Raw genomic sequence first — 19195 nt, 5'->3', positions numbered from 1 at the left:
CAAATAGGCCTTCTCTGCTACATATGCAGTTGGGCCTTGCAAATCAAACGTATTGCAATTACATTCTGAACAGTAGTTCAACATAATCATCTTATACCTGCACAATTACCACCCTACATTCTAACTTCTTAACGTGACCTACAGTTCCTTAATACATCACATTATTGCAGAACTAGAACATTAAACGTAATACAGATACATTTCACAATAACTGATGGCCTGCATTTCTCTCAAGGCCTGATTACATTTCTACATCTCTATGCCAATGAATATACTTTTATGACAATTCTAAACACTCTCGAATATATATACGGGTGCTGACTAACAGTGAATATGGTGCACCCCTACAAATCTTAACACCAATCTCACTACCATTTGCAAAGCAAATCTGCCTTGTATTTTGAGTGCTGCCTATAATATTCTAAAGGCCTGTTGCAGTAAAAACAAAACATACTGCTCTCTATATACGAATGATCTTTGAGATAACTTATCACTTGTGTGACGATTCAGTGTACTTTTGCATACAAAATGGCCCCTTATGCATTGCAATGCAATAGGTGTTGTTTTTGGTATTGTAAATAACAATCTGGCACATGCATCAACGTAGGCTTTTGCAATTCCTTAATTGCGATTATTAAGGAATCGCAATTAAGGAATTGCAAAAGCCTATGCATGTAGGAATCGCTATAAAAATAGCGATTCCTACACATTCCTTAATTGCGACTCGCAAATTGCGAGTCGCAATTAAGGAATGCTGTCCCATTCATTCCTATGGGCCTCCAGGCCCATAGGAATGAATTGGAGATTGTATGAGCAATTTGCGAATTCTGAGAATCTGCCCGTTTGCGACCGGTTTTTGCTTTGATGCATGTGCCTGAATGCTTTTTAATGTATTAAAAGCATTGGCATTTACAATGCCAATAGCTCCAAAACTCGCAGTTGCGAGACCTATTGCATTGCAAATGCTTGTTTATTTAAGACCTCTGCTACAGAAGTTCCCATTCTAGATCCTCGTGCCCCATTTTTTACTACACTAACAGTGAATAATAATCTATTATTCACTATTAGTTTAATATAAAATTGGTTGAAAACAAAGGCGGAGCACGACTCCCATAAAGGCGAGCTTCCACTGTGTTTTCGGTACTCATTTTGCTACCTCTGAAGCCAGAAGTCGCACAAACAGTGCCAGGGGTAAGACAGGAGTCACAGCTGCGACCCCTGGCAATCCCTAAATGATGCCCATGCATGTGACCCTTTTGCGAACATCATACAATGTGTCAGGTGACTCCATTCAGAATATCAAAATGTGCTGTGTTTTTGTGACCTCATTCAGAATTACACTGTGCTATGTCATTACCATTCCGAAGATCAGTTTCTGTTATATCATGTGACGTCATTCAGAATCCCTCATTCTGTGCTAGTCATGCGATACCCCAGAATGTGCTGTGTCATGTGACCCCAGTCACTGTTTTTTAACCATAGATAGAAGTGTGTCACTCCTAAAAATACCGCCATAACTTTAACATCTCCTGTGGAAACTGATTTCTCTGTATTTCTTTCTCTGTTTTTCAGGATGTCAGAAGCACCCTAAGCAGGTAAGGCTGGTTTATTATCCTCCTGTCAGTGTGTAAGGAGCAGGTCTCACTGCTGCAGTGTGAACGCCACTACTGAGCTCACACAAAGTGTTAGGAAACTTTCAGACCCTCATAAAATCACTTCACATTCTAAAAAATACCTTTAAGTCCTCAGACTCCCCTAAAAACTTAATTTCTCAGTAAACTCCCCTGAGTCATCAGGAAACCCTTACATTTTCATAAATCCCTGCGAGTTGTCAGAAGACTCCTGTGAGTCCTGAAATAATTGCAGCAAAAATGAGTTGCTGTCCTCACAAAACCTGTTTGCATCTTTAAAGTTTAACTGAAGTCCTAAGAAAAGTAACCTGAAAACACAGAAAACGCAAGCACATTCTGGAAAGATCTCTTTATGTTTTACTCAAATCAGAGTTGTGCCTATACTAAGACATAATTTCCTAATTATACAAACACAAATGGTGACTCTGCTCACAACAACTGCAGATCCAATTCTCAGCACTATTGTCAAGGATGTTAGATCATACACATATATCTTCATATGGGGTAGAGGTGCTACCATGGTACGGCAGACACCCTGCCACCTAGGGTGTTCACCTGCTTAGGACAATGTCCTTGGCAAAAAATATAAAAAATAATAAGTACTAGAGCACACACAGAAAGGCCATTTAATAAAGAAAGTAGTCCTAATGTGAAGTCCATCAAATTATTTGCCCTTTTTTGGGAAGTTATCTTATTCCATTTGTAGTTTCCACAATGTTCGGTTTATATATCAGCAGGAACGGCCAATATCTGGTCTATACGAGCACAAGCAACTGACACGTGTTCGTCCATTGGGCTTTGTCAAGGCTGCCGAAAATATACATACATTGGAATGGAACATCATCTCTCATGAAATCTTTTACATAAAATTCATATGTGTCAACCTCATGTAGCAGTGATGAGGCGTTGGGAAATAGTGACATGAAATTATATATGCCGGTCACAACGCACTGAGGATATTGTGTAAAAATGCATTGTAGCGTCAGCTCACCCAAAGCCATAAAAAGCGGTACCCATGATAGGTGATGATGACCGAAAGAAGAGAACCCATGGAGGCCACAGGGAATGCCAGTATATATTATAATACAAGTGAAAAACTAGATTTCACATGCATTGTGCTCTCTAAGATGCAAAGAAATATGTGCATTTGGTGTTCCTTTTTGCGTGCAAGGAAAGAATATATATTTGTAGTGAGATTTAATAAGAATATAGAATAGCTGAGCGCCCTGTAGTAAGGACAATATCCAAAAGTAGTCCGTTAGATACAGAGAGGATATTGTCGGAATCTATTTAAAATATATATAAAACTGCATGTATATGCAACCATGCTGAGGAAAATATAGGATTGTGCAGAAAAGTACACCGTAAGGAGAGCAAAGTCTCCTGAGTAGTAAAAAGGGAAGTGCAAATAACAACATATAAAAGTAGACCAGTTTAGAATGAAAACTGGTCACCCAGGTGAGACGAGGGAAGTGATTCCATGTGTAGCGGAATACAATGAAAAGGGCCAATGAACGAATAGTTGTCCTGTGAATTTCCGGATGGAGTATATCATTCCATTTCTGGGGCCTTGAAAAAGTCACTCTTGTCACTGCTTTAAGCAAGCAGATATTCCGGCCATTCAATAGGTTGTGTATGAGTATGTAGCATCCTGTCACGTCCGCAACCCGGCCACTCAGCTGAAACAAGAGCCCCGAGCCACCCATATGGATACCTCTCTGGCATAAGATGAATAAGTGGATGAGTAAATATGTCCCCTCCATTTTTTGTGGAGTTTCTGGGCTTCTGTCTCCAACATATGTGTCTCTCGGAGGAGAGCTAAATGAACTCTAATCCTTCTAAGATAGATGCGTGTTCTATACTGTTTCACGAAGGAGTTTAGACCCCTCACATTCCATGTGGCAAATTTAAAATTTCACCCATCTCGTAACATCCCACCCTCCCCTCGCTCTCTTCCTCCGCAGACACACCTCCCCACACCATTCCCAAACCCCCGCCACCCTCAGACACAACTGATGCTTCAACAACGATAATAACCTCAAACCATATGCGACTCCCATTATACCACCTGGGAAAACACCTTTCAACTTAGCTAGTGTACTCCCACACATAATGCTACTCCCACCCACCCAAAAACAGTCTCAATTGAACTACAGTGTGTGTACAATCCCTCTATTGGGTATAAACTGGTATTATATCTTAGGGGCAGAAAACAGTCAGATCTCACCCCAGGGGGCGGCTCAATCAGCAGTTCCGCTCCCTAATACTCTGAGGTTCTCACACTGGTAATCAGGTAATCAGTCACACCACAGAAAAGTAGAAATGGGAGAAGGTATGGGACAAAAACAAGCAGTAAAGTATAATAGAGCAAGGGAAAAAGGGAGGGTTGGCAGCTTGGTGGGTGAAAGACCCGGGCCCTATATCAGTGCCACGACCTCATCTTATCACACCTCACTTAAAGTCCGTACAACAATGACCGAGTGTCCCAGGGGAAGCCTCAACAAACAGACTAATCAGTCCCGTCGTACTACTGGGTGGCATTCCCCCTCCAGCCCTCCTCATACCTGTCACGCCTGGGGCAAGTGCAACATCATTCTACAGCACCTTCAGTGTGGTCCATAAATATGTGTCCATATTCGACCATCTGCTCGCTCGGGTGTTCGTGAGTCCCCAACAGATCCAATTCTGTGCTTGAAGAAGCAGCAGAAGTAACTGCCTCAACTAAGGCCCTGGCTGCTTCTCACTGCTGTCATTGTTTTGCTAGGTCCAGAGTACCATCAGATTGCACCACCGTTCTCGCAGCAGATCTGGAACGGCGTCTACATTGGCTTTGTCTCCTTGGAGTAGCCGAGGGGCCTTCTTTCTGCCACAGTGAATCCCGAGCCCGTAGATGTCGAAGGCTGACATTCAGCACTATGGACCTCCAGCCAGTCCCAAGTGTTCTCTGGCATTATGATAAAATGAGAACGTCCATCCCACAGCACCTGCAGTTTGGCAGGATAAGGCAACATATACTTCAAGCCAATCATTCTTAGCTTTTGTTTGACACTAAAGGACTACCATTGCAATTGGACAGCTCTGGTATAGTCTGGGAATATTCGTATACTGCTATTTACAAATATCGGGTCTCCATGGCTCCGAACCCCTCATAGTAGTTTATTTCCTTCTCTGTAGTTGAGAAATTTCCCTATTATGCTTCGGGGTCTAGCTCCTGGTTGCGGCGGTGGGACCAATGACTTGTGGGCCCTTTCCACCTCAAAAAATAGTGTCACGTTTGTGAGTGCCGTCTTGATCTAGTCTTCCATGAAGGTCTCTGGAACGTCACCGTCGGCGCCCTCGGGGAATCCCATAAATCATAGGTTACATCTGCGGGACCAGCCCTCCACATATTCCATCCGTGCCTCCAATCGACTCAAGCAGACCGCCTGGGCGGCCACCGTCACCTTCAATGTGGAGATCTCCCCCCGCACTTCCGTGACCTGTGTCTCCGTTTCCACTAATCGCTCCGCTACCATGCGAAGGTCAGTGCGGAGGAGGTTCACGTCTATGGCCATGGCTTCGGTTTTGGCCTGAGGCTTTAATTGCTGCCAGAATCTGGGCCCCTGAGGGCTCCATTGCAGGTTGTGTCGCCTCTTCAAGAGACTGTGATGTTGTGGTACCCGCTCCCTGTACCGTGAACTGGTCAATCTTTGTCTGCTTGCCGACCCAGCGCAGTTTGTCCTTACCCATGCCACCTTGAGGACCTGCAACTTTCTCTCCCTCGATATCGCCAGGATTTCTGGCGAAAGCGCTGCAGTTGTGGTCGCTCCCCACACCTTGTGTGTCTAGAATGAATGCCACCAGTGGTGCCAGTCCAATTCTGCACAGGTAAGCTGTGTGAGGGACTCCAGGAGTAGCAGCGGGGTGCAGCAGCACAGAGGATACAGAGTTCCCACCTCCTGGTGTCACCTACAGTTCTGATTCAAATCCAGGGTCGGGTGTTCAGATGCCTGAGCAGGGATCACACCAGGCAGTCATGTGACTATGGAGGCCATGCTCTTTGTTCAGAGATAGTTACCAGCGAAAATCCTACAGGAGGAGAATGTCAGGATCAATGGCAGGTTGCAAGTCACACAGCCCACTCACCAGTCAATGGGACCGGCCACCAAGAGTGTGGGTTCATGTCCAGTCCTGTTCACCTCCACGCTGCCAAGGCTGACTGCTAGTCTCCTCTCGCTCCTCTGCACGACCCTCAATCCCGGGGTGGGGCGAATAAACAACTGCTGGCAGCCTCTCGCTTGTGTGTGCAGCCGCATTTATTATACCATCCAGGCATACCCCTGCACAGCACCTGGGGTGGGGGGGGGGGGGGGGGGGAGTCCACAGAAAAGCTCCACCTCAAGCACCATGAGTCCACCAGGGCCACCACTGGATCCGTCCCCAGCATCCTACTGAGGGCCCCTTGCATCAACCAGGGTGCACTGTTGTCGCGGCTCATCTCCACCACGGCATGTAGGAGTGCCTGCAATGTCCAGGGGATCAGCGGTCACAGTCTCTCTCGCACTGGGTCTCAGGAGGGGGGTAAATCAATGCAGCCACCATGTTGGGGGGTCTCTCCGTGGCGAGGCAGTCATCAAGAGCGGAGGCGTGCCGGGGCTCCGTTACAGGCTGCAGGTTCTGTCAGCAGGCCGGCCCCACCACTATCGGGGTATCAGCCATCCCACTTTACCACCCACACTCCGTTCACCTCCTTGCGGCAGCTCCCCAGGTCCTCCCCACAGCTTTGGCAGGCAAGGTGGTCTCCAGCAGAGAGGTGGTGACTTGTAGGCCTCTCCTCGGTTTCTGCATCAGCGCGTTGCAGACAGCTCCGGGGTGTCACTATTTCCATGCCCCTGGCGCCGCCCTATCCGGAGATCAGTTTCAAGATTTTCAGAGTCGAGGAGGCGGCAGGAGGATGTTGTATGCCTGTGTCTGGGCTGGAGCTCTCTTTCAGTGCTGCCTCCCGGCCATCTTGTTGGCCACGCCCCCCAATCTTATCTATCATTAATAAAATGAATGGCCATGCTGATCCTATGGATCCACCATAGGCTAAATGAACAGCTAGATCCTATGGATGCCGGAGCCAAAGATGAAAAGAAGAATCCTAAGAAGTAACAGTGCCTAGAGGTTACAGCGTATAGTGACATGACTTCTCTCTGCAGAGGTAGTATGCGGCACTAATCATCTACTGAGGCCGACTTGCGCTCCAAGTCCAGTCTACTGACATCTCTTACAGATCCGAGCCATTCTGATACCTTTGGTGGGTCGGGAGTAATCGATTTCTTACAGATTTCCATTCTTGCTAGCGATATCAGAAAAAATATCAGTGAGGCCTGATCCAAGTTTAACTCGTCCCAGTACGGGCACAAGTCCATCCCAAATCGGATCAGGCAGGGTGTTATCTTAACTTCGCAGCCATTAATTTCTTGAAACCCCTGACTTACATACCACCAGAAGAAGGCAAATAAAGGGCAGTCCACGAACATGCGTATGTCATCCGCCTCTGTGTCACCGCACTTCTAATATTTTGATGGTTCCTATTGATCTTAGCCAACTTCGTTGGTGACCAGTTAGGTCTGTGGAGAGTAAACAAATGACTCTTTTTAAGTGGTGCTAGTTTGATCAGAGTGTATAACAGATTTAAAGATACTCGCTATAATTGCTCTTTAGCCAGCGCCAGAAGATCCTTTTCCCAGCGCAGGTATGGGACTCCCATTTTCACATCTGTTACGGAAATGAATACCCAATACCACTGGGAAACCCCTTTTTAAGGTTGTTACTTAGCCCTCACCCACTCGAGAACATCCACCTGCACCGAACCGCTCACCTCTGACTACGTTTGGGATGACCAACAACAACAAAGCTGCAGGCAGTTACATTTTGAAAGCCCCGCTTCAAAAGTTCAGAGAGCGCTTGTCATGTCACTCCAGGTGGATAAGTTGCCCTGCTGGAGAGGGTAACTAAGTTTATCTTTGTCACTTGGGGGTTACAGGAGAGCCCCAAATTGGTGCCAGGTCTGCATTGTAATCTATCCCGAGAATTCTCCTAAAGGATTCCCACACCCTCAGGATTGTTAAGAGTACCTTTAACCTACCTTGTTTAAAAACTTTGGGTCCCCAAACTTAAACAAAAAACGTTTTCAGGCTTAAATGCTTCAACATGGCTCTACATAATTGACCCATGTGAGAATGATCTAGCTCTCCTGCCAAGAACCAAGAATTCTTGAACTGGAAAGAATAATAATAGGCTTGAAAACCCAGAAGAGCGAGCCCCCCTTGCTTCAGTCTCATCAAGACCTTTTTTCATGAGATCCTGGCTCCCCTGGATGCCCATATAAAGCTGCCGACCCTCCTTTGCTTCAGTCTCCTCCGGAGCTTCTTTCTTGAGATACTGGCTCCCCTGGATGCCCATATAAAGCTGCTGACCCTCCCTTGCTTCAGTCTCCTCCTTCCATGAGATCCTGGCTCCCCTGGATGCCCATATAAAGGTGCTGGCCCTCCTTGCTTCAGTCTCCTCCTTCTTCCATTAGATCCTGGCTCCCCTGGATGCCCATATAAAGCTGCTGACCCTCCCTTGCTTCAGTCTCCTCCTTCTTTCATGAGATCCTGGTTCCCCTGGATGCCCATATAAAGCTGCTGACCCTTCCTTGCTTCAGTCTCCTCCTTCTTCCATTAGATCCTGGCTCCCCTGAATGCCCATATAAAGCTGCTGACCGTCCCTTACTTCAGTCTCGTCCGGAGCTTCTTTCATGAGATCCTGTCTCCCCTGGACGCCCATATAAAGCTGCCGACCCTCCCCGGCTACAGTCTCCTCCTTCTTTCATGAGATCCTGTCTCCCCTGGACGCCCATATAAAGCTGCTGACCCTCCCTTGCTTCAGTCTCCCCCTTCTTTCATGAGATCCTTGTCCCCCGGGATGCCCATATAAAGCTGATGACCCTCCCTTGCTTCAGTCTCCTCCTTCTTTCGTGCCATCCTGGCTCCCCTGGATGCCCATATAAAGCTGCCAACCCTCCCTTGCTTTATTCTCCTCCGGGGCTTCTTTCATGAGATCCTGGCTCCCCTGGATGCCCATATAAAACTGCTGACCCTCCCTTGCTTCGGTCTCCTCCTTCTTTCATGAGATCCTTGTTCCCCTGGATGCCCATATAAAGCTGCCGACCCTCCCTTGCTTCAGTCTCCTCCGGAGCTTCTTTCATGAGATCTTGGCTCCCCCGGATGCCCATATAAAGCTGCTGACCCTCCCTTGCTTCAGTCTACTCCTTCCATGAGATCCTGGCTCCCCTGGATGCCCATATAAAGCTGCTGGCCCTTCCTTGCTTCAGTCTCCTCCTTCTTTCATGAGATCCTGGTTCCCCTGGATGCCCATATAAAGCTGCTCACTCTCCCTTGCTTCAGTCTCCTCCGGAGCTCCTTTCATGAGATCCTGGCTCCCCTGGATGCCCATATAAAGCTGATGACCCTCCCTTGCTTCAGTCTCCTCCTTCTTTCGTGCCATCCTGGCTCCCCTGGATGCCCATATAAAGCTGCCAACCCTCCCTTGCTTTAGTCTCCTCCGGGGCTTCTTTCATGAGATCCTGGCTCCCCTGGATGCCCATATAAAGCTGCTGACCCTCCCTTGCTTCAGTCTCCTCCGGAGCTTCTTTCATGAGATCCTGGCACCCCTCGATGCCCATATAAAGCTTCCGACCTTCCCTTGCAATTTCTGCAAAAGCTTTTTGGGAAAAGGAAGTGATTCAGTGTTAAACAAGACGATCACCTTCGGAAGAACCAGCTTCCTAATGGTGTTCACCCTCCATTGATACCGAGGGGCAGATTTTCCCTCCATCTTGTAAGGCGAGCATCTATATCACGGTGTTGCTTGAACATGAAATACCTTTGAAAAACCTTTGGCAAAACAGGAACAGTTTGTTTAATTAAACATAGCGGCCGGGAGAACAATTACAGGCACAGGGTCTGAGGAATGTCTCAAATTACAATCAATCTGTAGCGCTCTTATATACAATTCATTATAGGTAGGCTTTCCTGTTTTCAGTTTCTATTTTTGGCAAATTCTGGTGGGGTTTTTTCAGTGTTTTCAAGTGATTTCAATACCTTAAAAAACAGTTGTTATCAGTGGTTACACATTTTCGCGCCACTAAAAACAACAGAAAAAGGGGTTTTCCAGTGTTTATGGAACATTTTGCTTTTATTATTGGTTGCTTTCCGCACTGATAGAACATGGTATATAGACAGTGTACATATAGTGTATATGAGGTCCAAATAGATTTTTGCAAATTAAACTTATTGTAGTACACCATACAATACTCCTTCAGTGAGTCTTTCGTCAAGTGTGCCTGCTCTTTCCTTCCCATGTAAACTTCTGTGAAAAGGCCCTCTCAACATTGGCACTTGAGACCGACAATGCCAAAATGCTAGCACACAATTTCTGAACTCTGGCCACTGACATAGCTTTCCATGCCAATACTGGTGCACTTGAGGATTGTGATTCTTAGGGCAGGTTCTACAACATTTGCATTGAGCTGGGCGCTTATGCCCTCAGAGTTATTGAAGCGGTTAAAAATGAAGCAGCACTTAAGAAACTACGGAGGAAATTCCCCTTTACTGAAGGGATCTAGAACTTGTACCGAGTACCACAGTGAGGTTTCATTGACTTCAAATGCCATTGGGGGTGAAGGGACATTTCTAGGCATCATTGCAAGCCATTTCTCATACACTGTAAAAGAAACGTTCCTGAATTGCTCTTCAACATTACTTTGCTTACCAAGTGGCACGCACTCAAACATGAAACATGCTGCAATGCCAAAGTCACTAAAGGTGTCGCCCAGCCTACTCTCAAGGAGATGTTTCACATCTATCCAATTATGCTGAACACTTGGCAGACAAGGGTTATTTCAGACTCTAGTTTTTTTTATTATGTCCACTACAGCAGTTATGTTTTCCTGTAAAAATCTAAGAATGCAGTAGAGTGTACTTTTTTCACATCACTATCAATATGCGACCAAAAATCCTCACATTTCTAGCCTTTGGCATCATCACTCAGCACACATTCTGTAAACTGTTGCAACATGGATAATATCGCATTGATAGGCCCTTGGACTAAGAACCATCAGCTAAGGGACACAGTTGGGATGACTCTTTCTTTGATTTCACACAAAGCATGAAATGATAAATATTTGCGTTTTAGTTCCTGTGAATAAGAAAACAGTGCACCAGAATGAACTAAAAAGTCAATAGCATCCCTCATTAACACTGAAGATTGTAAAGATGCCTTCAGCATACCATCTAAGAAGTGGCAAGGATCTCCGACAGGGAATCACTTCAGCTCGGGTATCAATTTTGACAGGTCATCACACAACTTTTTCATATATAGCTAAATCACTGCAAAAACAAAAAATATAACTCCAATCTTTGTTGAGCTTGGAAAGAACCTTTTTTGGCAAAGCATTTCAAGTGACACTGTGTTCCATGTTTTCCAAATGTTTGGTGTCATGTTTTCACCACTATCCCAAATGCTTGGTGATAGCGCTCTTTATACATATACTTGTCACTATACCTTGCATTGAATGTTTAAAGCCTGAGGTGTTGGCAATTCACCTACTATCAATATTGACCCACTAGAAACTGTTGGCTGATGTATTAAGGGTTTTTACCCATTCTCTGTGGGTAAATATGATGACACATATTAGGAAAGATTCTTATGAAACCAGACATTTTACCTATCAGTGAAAGAATCAAACACAAAATATCAAATATGATTTTGATATTCCCTGATTCTCTACAGTTTATAAAATAATTCACCAAGATCTAAATCATGCTTCGAAACTCTGCATCTTTAGACCAAAGACCGCAAAACTGAAAAAAGCAAAAGGAAGAAGAAACAATATTTTAGTGGCATCCCTAAACAACAAAACTTAAACAGAATAATGTTAACCCAGTCTTTCTTACTTCTAGCTTGTATAACAAAGTTACATTGTATTGACCCCTTCAGGAAGAAAAAAAAATGACTCTTTCACTCTCTTTTTCCTTTCATTGAATGGCATTTAGTTTGCATTTAGTTTGTGGTTGTGCAGGTGTTTTTTCAGTGTTTATATGTTTTCACTGGTGAGGGCTATTTCTCTTTCAGTGGGGTTTTATCAGTTATTATAGGTTTAAACCTAAAACCCCACAGCCTAATTATAGGCAATAAAATGTTTCTGGAGATCCTTGTAGGGAGAGGAATGTAAATTGCTCCCTCTAGATTCATAAATTAATTTTAATTGATAATCCAGGTGGGCCTCGACCTTGCAAGGACAAAATGCGGCCAGTGGTTAAAGTGTCCAGATGTCTGGCACGGGGAGCACGTGATCACTGTGTGTTCTGTGATGTGATTTTCTCTGTGTTCCCAACTTATGTAGCATCTGACTTTATGGTGTTTTTGGAGCGCGCGTATCCCCTCCAGCCATGCGTGCTATATTGGGGCCAATCTCCCTTAACAATTGTAGTGTCTCTTCACTAATCTGTGGGATTGATCTCGGATTTCCCGTCCATGCATTTGTCTGCAGCCTACGTGCCACCCCACCTGTGGCCTGTCAATCAGTAACCTTGGGCCTAGGTCTCAGTGCTTGCCAGACTACGTATTTGCGAGTCGAGGTTGATGCGGCGTTCACATCAGGTGAATTTGTTAATAAGGACGCGATTTTGTTCACATAAATAAATGTATAATTTGTCATATCAGCATCGATTTTTTTTTTTTTTCCTAATTAACAATGGGATACCTTAGTCAAGTTTACATCCAGTATTTCCTCCAAACTCTGAGTTACGATGATCCCATGATTCCTAATCTGGTTTCTGGTTTGAAGCCCTACCTTCTCTTTAGCCCATGTCATAATCTCTGTCTTCCCCTTCCTTATTGATTAGATACCCTGACAGACTCCCAAAATCTCTGGCATGCGTCTCAAGCTGTGGAACAGAGAGCTCTGGCTTCGATGCATACAGAACTATGTCATCAGCACACAGTGCTAGTCTGGTTGGTAACCCTGCAGCTTCAAAGGGAAGAATGTTCTAATCCTGCCGAATCATCTGGGAAAAGGGCTCAATATATACACAGAACAGAATGGGTGACAAAGGACACCGCTGCCTAGTTCCCCTGGATATCTGAAACGAAGCTGTAAGTTCGCCATCCAAAATCTTAGCTGCTGGCACCTTATATAGCATTTGCACAACTTCAGTAACATTGCTGCTGAAACCATAATCCTGCAATACCTCCCAAAGATAGACCCAATTAACCCTATCAAATGCTTTAGCAGCATCAATTCTTGCGATTGTTAACAGGAGATTAGAGGCCTTGGCCATATCATTCGCACCGATGTCATTGGGTTAATTCATACAATTTCCATCCAGGCACAAACCCCTTATGATCGAAATGGATCAACTTTTGAAGGACATCTGGAAACCTCTTAGCCAAGATTCCTGTAATCATTTTGTAATCACAGAGTAATGCAGATTTCTGAAGGCGACGAAGGACAAGATCCACGGAAGTTTATAGTGGATCTTTTTCAGAAAGCGTTTCCTAGCCTAAGCAAATGGGATTGGGACCGAGAAATTGAAAGGGCCATTGATTCCCTTTTAATATTCAGTCTCGTTCCGGGCAAAATACAAGATCAAGACCAAGGCCGATTCTTGTAGCTTTCAATAGTTTTCGAGCTAGAGAAGATGTTTACCTGCAAACTCGCTCAAACAGCAAATCCATGGCGGAAGGATTTACTTTTTTTACGGTACCTGATTACTCTAAATATACAATGGATATTCGCTGGCAATTGCGACAATTGGTGGATTTATTTAAAAAAAAGGGCGCGCAGGCTTATATCATGAACCCCGCAAAACTTAAAGTGACTTACAAAGAAAAATCGAGATTTTTTACTAATGTCGCCCTAGCTAAAGAGTATTTACATTCTCTGAAGGACCTTTAAATGGATTTTTTTCTCTTCTCTCTATTTCCGATATGAAGTACTCTCATAATAATTTATGGATGTGATAGTTTATCATATATCATGCCTAGTTATGTCTTGGGGGCCAGCCTTTGATTAGGATTGAGGGTTAAAGATTTTTTGATTTAGATAGATTCAGGTGACACATAGCAGGAAGGGGTTTCCCCATGGTATTGTTTTCTGTAATAGAGCAGATAGAGCTGTCGGAATTGACAGAAGGGTTGACGCTCATTTCCATCCATAGGACTGTGTCCTAAAGCCTCGATTAAGGGAGGGGGGAAGGGGTCATTGGGGTTGGGGAGGGGAAAGAGGAGGTGGGGAAGGTGGTGGGTTTGGGGATGGGTTGGGTACAAGGGAAAAAATTCCTTGGCGGTTCCAAATGACAGTTACGAAACGGATATTTTTGAACGATGTACGTATGTTACGAACTTAATCTTGTATAATTTTCAGTTTGACTGGATTAACATTGTATCTTGGATATTGATTTCGATATTGATTTTGAGAATAATGCTCAATGTCTCGAAGTATAAAAATTTGTTCTTTTAATGTTTCTGGGCTCAACTCTAGCAATAAAAGACGGAGAATAGCTGCAGAAATTCGCTTTATCCAACCTGATATTCTCTGTCTGCAGGAAACACATCTTTCTTGGGATAATAGGTTTCTTATAGCTGATCTTGGCTATGTGTTGAATGTAGCTTCCCAACAAATTAACAATACTAGAGGGGTTATGATCCTTTCTAGACCTGGATATTGCACAGTGGGCCGTAAACTAGCTGATAAATGGGGCAGATGGGCTATAGTTGAGTTCACAGTACGGGGTAGGGTTTTCACAATTTGTTCAATATATGGTTCTAATGTGGATGAGGCTGAAGTTTTAGAATTATTAAATATAGAGTTAGCTAATTGGAGAGTTCCGTTAATCTTATGTGGAGATCTGAATATTAACTTAAGCACTACGGAACTAATGAGAGGTTTAGCATACTATCAGGGACGGAAACCACGGGTTTTTAAAGCCTTATATAATTTAGTTAATGATCATGGCCTGGTGGACATATGGAGTAAAAAATACCCTTCCCTTCCAGGATACACGTACTATTCCGCACCACACAAGAAACTCGTCCGATTAGATTACTTTTTTACATCTTCAACTATTCATACACAGATAAGGATACAGACTTTTCCCAGAGTCACTTCGGATCACTCTCCCCTCATGATCGACTGTTCAATTCTGGCCGAGATAAATACTTTGAGAAGCTTCTCATTTGATAGGAAGCTCTGTCTTAATGAACAATATAGAAGCTATATGACGGAGTGGATGACAGAATTCTTTAGTATCAATTTAGGGTCAGCTAATATTGCAATAGTCTGGGACACATTTAAGGCCTGTTTTAGAGGAGAAACAATAAAATTCGGATTATACCATCAAAATAAATTACGATCACAAATGAGGGTATTCTATCAGCAACTAGAGCTAGCGGAAGTTGGTCTTGCTAAAGCTTTGACAAAAAGATAATTTAACTCAGATATCGCTTATGGAAGAAAAAATTGCACAATGTAAGCGACTATAACAGGAGTTTGGGCCGAAGAGATTGCTCGCAAATATTTGGCAAATAGGAGACATATTTACGAATATGGCGAATCCATTGGCCGGTCTTTAGCCTTGAGACTAAAAATGAGCTCTACTTCTCGATTGATTCCGAGATTACGGGACCAATCTGGGGTGGTTCGGGAAGATCCGTCGGAAATTCTAGAAGTATTTCATCAATTTTATCTCTACACCAGGCAATCAAACTTTACTACGGCTCAGATTCCTGATGCCGCCGTCGCAAATCAATTAAATGATGTAGAGGTAGATATTTTAGACAGCCCTTTTACCATGGAGGAATTAGAGGAGGCGGTTAGGCAAATGCCAAATGGGAAAGCAGCCAGCCCTGACTTTATTCCTGGGGAAGTCTATAAATGCTTCTTCGAGCCATTGAAGAATGTATTGCTAGCAATGTTCAGGATGGCACAAACGGGAACAGCACCAGCTACATGGAACGACGTTTCCATAGTCCTTTTCAGTAAAAAAGGGAAACCTCCTGAACTACCTGGATCCTATCGTCCAATATCCTTGCTTAACTGCGACAGCAAGTTATACTCCAAAATGTTAGCTAACCGTATATCTAAAGTCATATCTTCACTAGTAACCACAAATCAGCACGGTTTTATACCTAAAAGAGGAACGGTATCCCATATTAACAAAGTTATTACTTTATTTGATTTTGCAGATGTTGAAAAGAGGGACTTAGCTATGATACTGCTTGATGCTGAAAAAGCTTTTGATCGTGTAGAGTGGGTTTATTTATGGGAAGTGATGAGAAGGATGGGTTTTGGGAAAGCTTTTTTAACGGCAATTCAGGTATTATATAATGCACCAACTGCCAGAATCACAGCTATGGGTCTAAAATCTGAAAAGATCAACATTACTAGAGGAACAAGACAAGGGTGCCCCTGTTCTCCTTTACTTTTCGCTTTATATATTCATCCTTTTATTATCAGCTTACAGAACTCTCCATGTATCAAACCTTTTTTAGTTACAGGCATTCTATATACAGTATTTGCATATGCAGATGATATCGCTATAGTGACTACTGACCCTAGAGAGGCTATGGCGGAGATCGAATCATTATCTAAAAACTTTGGAATAATGTCTGGGTACAAGTTAAATGCTGAAAAAACCCAAATTCTTTGTACAAAGAACATACAATTTAATGATTCTCGGGTTACAAATGAGGTTACTTACTTAGGCATTCAGATTAAAACCCAAATGCAAGAGATTGTTGAAAGTAATTGGGAGGTGACTATAGCTCAAATTAAATATTCATTAGACAGATGGAGCAGACTTCAATTATCAATAATCGGAAGAGGGAACATAATCAAGATGAATATTTTAGCCAAGATTTTGTATTTATTTCGAAGTATACCTTTGGAATTTTCACTTAAGCATATACAGCAATTACAAAATATATGTGGGAAATTCGTGTGGGCTCCTGGTAAACCTCGTAGAGCCATGAAATGGCTCAAGTTACCGGAAGAAAGAGGAGGCCGTGGTTTGCCTGATTTTCTTTGTTATTATTATATCTGTTTTTTACAAAAAATGGGCTATGTATTGACAGGGGAACCTCCAAAAAATGAGGCGGATGCCCCATCTATCTTTTTTTTACTTCTAGGAGAACAGGCAAAAGGTTGCTTATTAAAAGAATTAGAGGGCAACTATTACAAACACACACGATTTAAGGTACTTGCTTCAGCATTTAAAGTGTGGAGAAATGTCAAGAAAATGATTAAATTAGGTAAAATCATATATTACACTCCTTTTGATGCCAATAAAATACTCCCCTCTGTGTTCTGGGACGATAATGCTAAGATATGGATTAGAAAAGGGATCTCAAGAAATGGTGACTTATATGATACAAATGCAAAATTCGCAACATATGTAGAATTAGTCGACAAATATCAGCTTCCACAGACGTTTTTCTTTAAATATCTTCAAGTTCGCGACTTTTGCTTGAAAAACCAGATTGACGCTCTTCCTAATAACTTAATTGAGGGGATCCGTCTGCAAAAAAGGATCGGCTCACTATATGCGATTTTAATGGAATATAGGAACGATGATATTCAAAAATATAACCAGTATTGGATTAACCAACTGGGAGACCCTCAAATTGAAATAGTGGAATCTTTATGTCTCGCTAAAAAAATTTGTTTGGCAGCTAATCTAAAAGCTCAAGTTTATAAAACGATTTTTAGGTTATATTACACTCCTAAACGTATGGCAACTTGGGGAGATAAATACAATGGTAAATGTTTTCGGTGTGGAGATCAGGAAGCTGACATGTTGCATATTTTCTATAATTGCACAAAACTGTCGCATTTTCTTGCTGATGTCGAAAGATTTATATCATTGGTACTAGCTTGTCCTTTGAAGATCTCCCCTTCACTTATGATACTGGGCTGCTGTCAAAAAACATACAGTCATCAGATCTTAAAAGAACATGGGTATTTTCTATTTCTTGCAATGACGGTTGCCCGGTTATGTATTGCAACAGAATGGCTATCATCTGAGCCCCCGACTTTTGAATTCTGGAGAGCTAAGTTGTATCGTATTTATGAAATTGAAATGCATTTGTATGCCTTGAAAGGAACCAGGAAGAAATGTTTGGGAATGTTAATTTGGGGAGCCCTTATGAATTTTCTCTCTGATAGTATAAGTACATCGTAGTATCTGTGATCTGGTTTTTGCTTTCTGTTCCTTTTTTTTCTTTTTTTGCATTGAAGTCATGTATGTCTATAATAGTGGAACTGTCATGGAAATAAAAAAATAATAATAAAAAAAAAAAATAATCACAGTTCAACTAACATATACATCTGTAGGGATCCACTAACCTAGCGTCTTTACCCGGTTTAAGGATTAGAACTACAGGTGCCTCATATTAGGAAGGTGGAATTTAACAGCCTTCCGGAGACATCTCATTAAAATAAGATGCCCAGAAAGAGGATTCAGATGGGATCCCGTCTGGGCCTGCTGCTTTCCCTTTACTGAGCCTCCTAACCTGTTCCCTTATCTCTCCCTCTGATCCCGTCTGTGCCTGCTGCTTTCCCTTTACTGAGCCTCCTAACCTGTTCCCTTATCTCTCCCTCTGTGATCCCGTCTGTGCCTGCTGCTTTCACTTTACTGAGCCTCCTAACCTGTTCCCTTATCTCTCCCTCTGTGATCCCGTCTGGGCCTGCTGCTCACCCTTTACTGAGCCTACTTACCTGTTCCCTTATCTCTCCCTCTGTGATCCCCTCTGGGCTTGCTGCTTTCCCTTTACGGAGCCTCCTAACCTGTTCCCTTATCTCTACCTCTGTGAGCCAGTCTGGGCCTGCTGCTTCCCCTTTATGGTGCCTCCTAACCTGTTCCCTTATCTCTCCCGCTGTGATCCCGTCTGCGCCTGCTGCTTTCCCTTTACTGAGCCTCCTAACCTGTTCCCTTATCTCTCCCTCTGTGATCCCGCCTGGGCCTGCTGCTTTCCCTTTACGGAGCCTCTTAACCTGTTCGCTTATCTCTCCCTCTGTGATCCCGTCTGGGCCTGGTGCTTTCCCATTACTGAGCCTCCTAACCTGTTCCCTTATCTCTCCCTCTGTGATCCCGTCTGGGCCTGCTGCTTTCCCTTTACTGACCTCCTAACCTGTCCCGTTATCTCTCCCACTGTGATCCCCTCTGCGCCTGCTGCTTTCCCTTTACTGAGCCTCTGAACCTGTTCCCTTATCTCTCCCTCTGTGATCCCCTCTGGGCCTCCTGCTGCTTTCACTTTATGGTGCCTCCTAGTTCCCTTATATCTCCCTCTGTGATCCCCTCTGGGCATGTTGCTTTCCCTTTACTGAGCCTCCTAACCTGTTCCCTTATCTCTCCCTCTGTGATCCCTCCTGTGCCTCCTGCTGCTTCCCTTTACTGAACTTTCTAACCTGTTCCCTTATCTCTCCCTCTGTGATCCTTCCCCTACGGCCTAAAATCTGCTGTTCTGTAAGACGTGGGAGTTTTTGTTTTGTAACC

General features: G+C 43.6%; 1 protein-coding gene across 1 annotated transcript in view; it reads left to right on the top strand.

The window, feature by feature from the left end:
* LOC146869401 (E3 ubiquitin-protein ligase TRIM39-like) overlaps positions 1-19195 on the top strand; it is a 75350-nt gene that overhangs the window by 45350 nt on the left and 10805 nt on the right. The window contains exon 4 of the mRNA XM_085599745.1: positions 1573-1595. Within this exon, the coding sequence (XP_085455871.1) occupies positions 1573-1595 (23 nt within the window). The remainder of the gene's footprint in view (positions 1-1572; positions 1596-19195) is intronic.

Source organism: Triturus cristatus, chromosome 1_1 (genome assembly GCF_964204655.1).
Source record: "Triturus cristatus chromosome 1_1, aTriCri1.1, whole genome shotgun sequence".
Taxonomy (NCBI): domain Eukaryota; kingdom Metazoa; phylum Chordata; class Amphibia; order Caudata; family Salamandridae; genus Triturus; species Triturus cristatus.
Note: the sequence above shows the minus strand (reverse complement) of the source record. Positions and strands in the feature narration are given on the sequence as shown.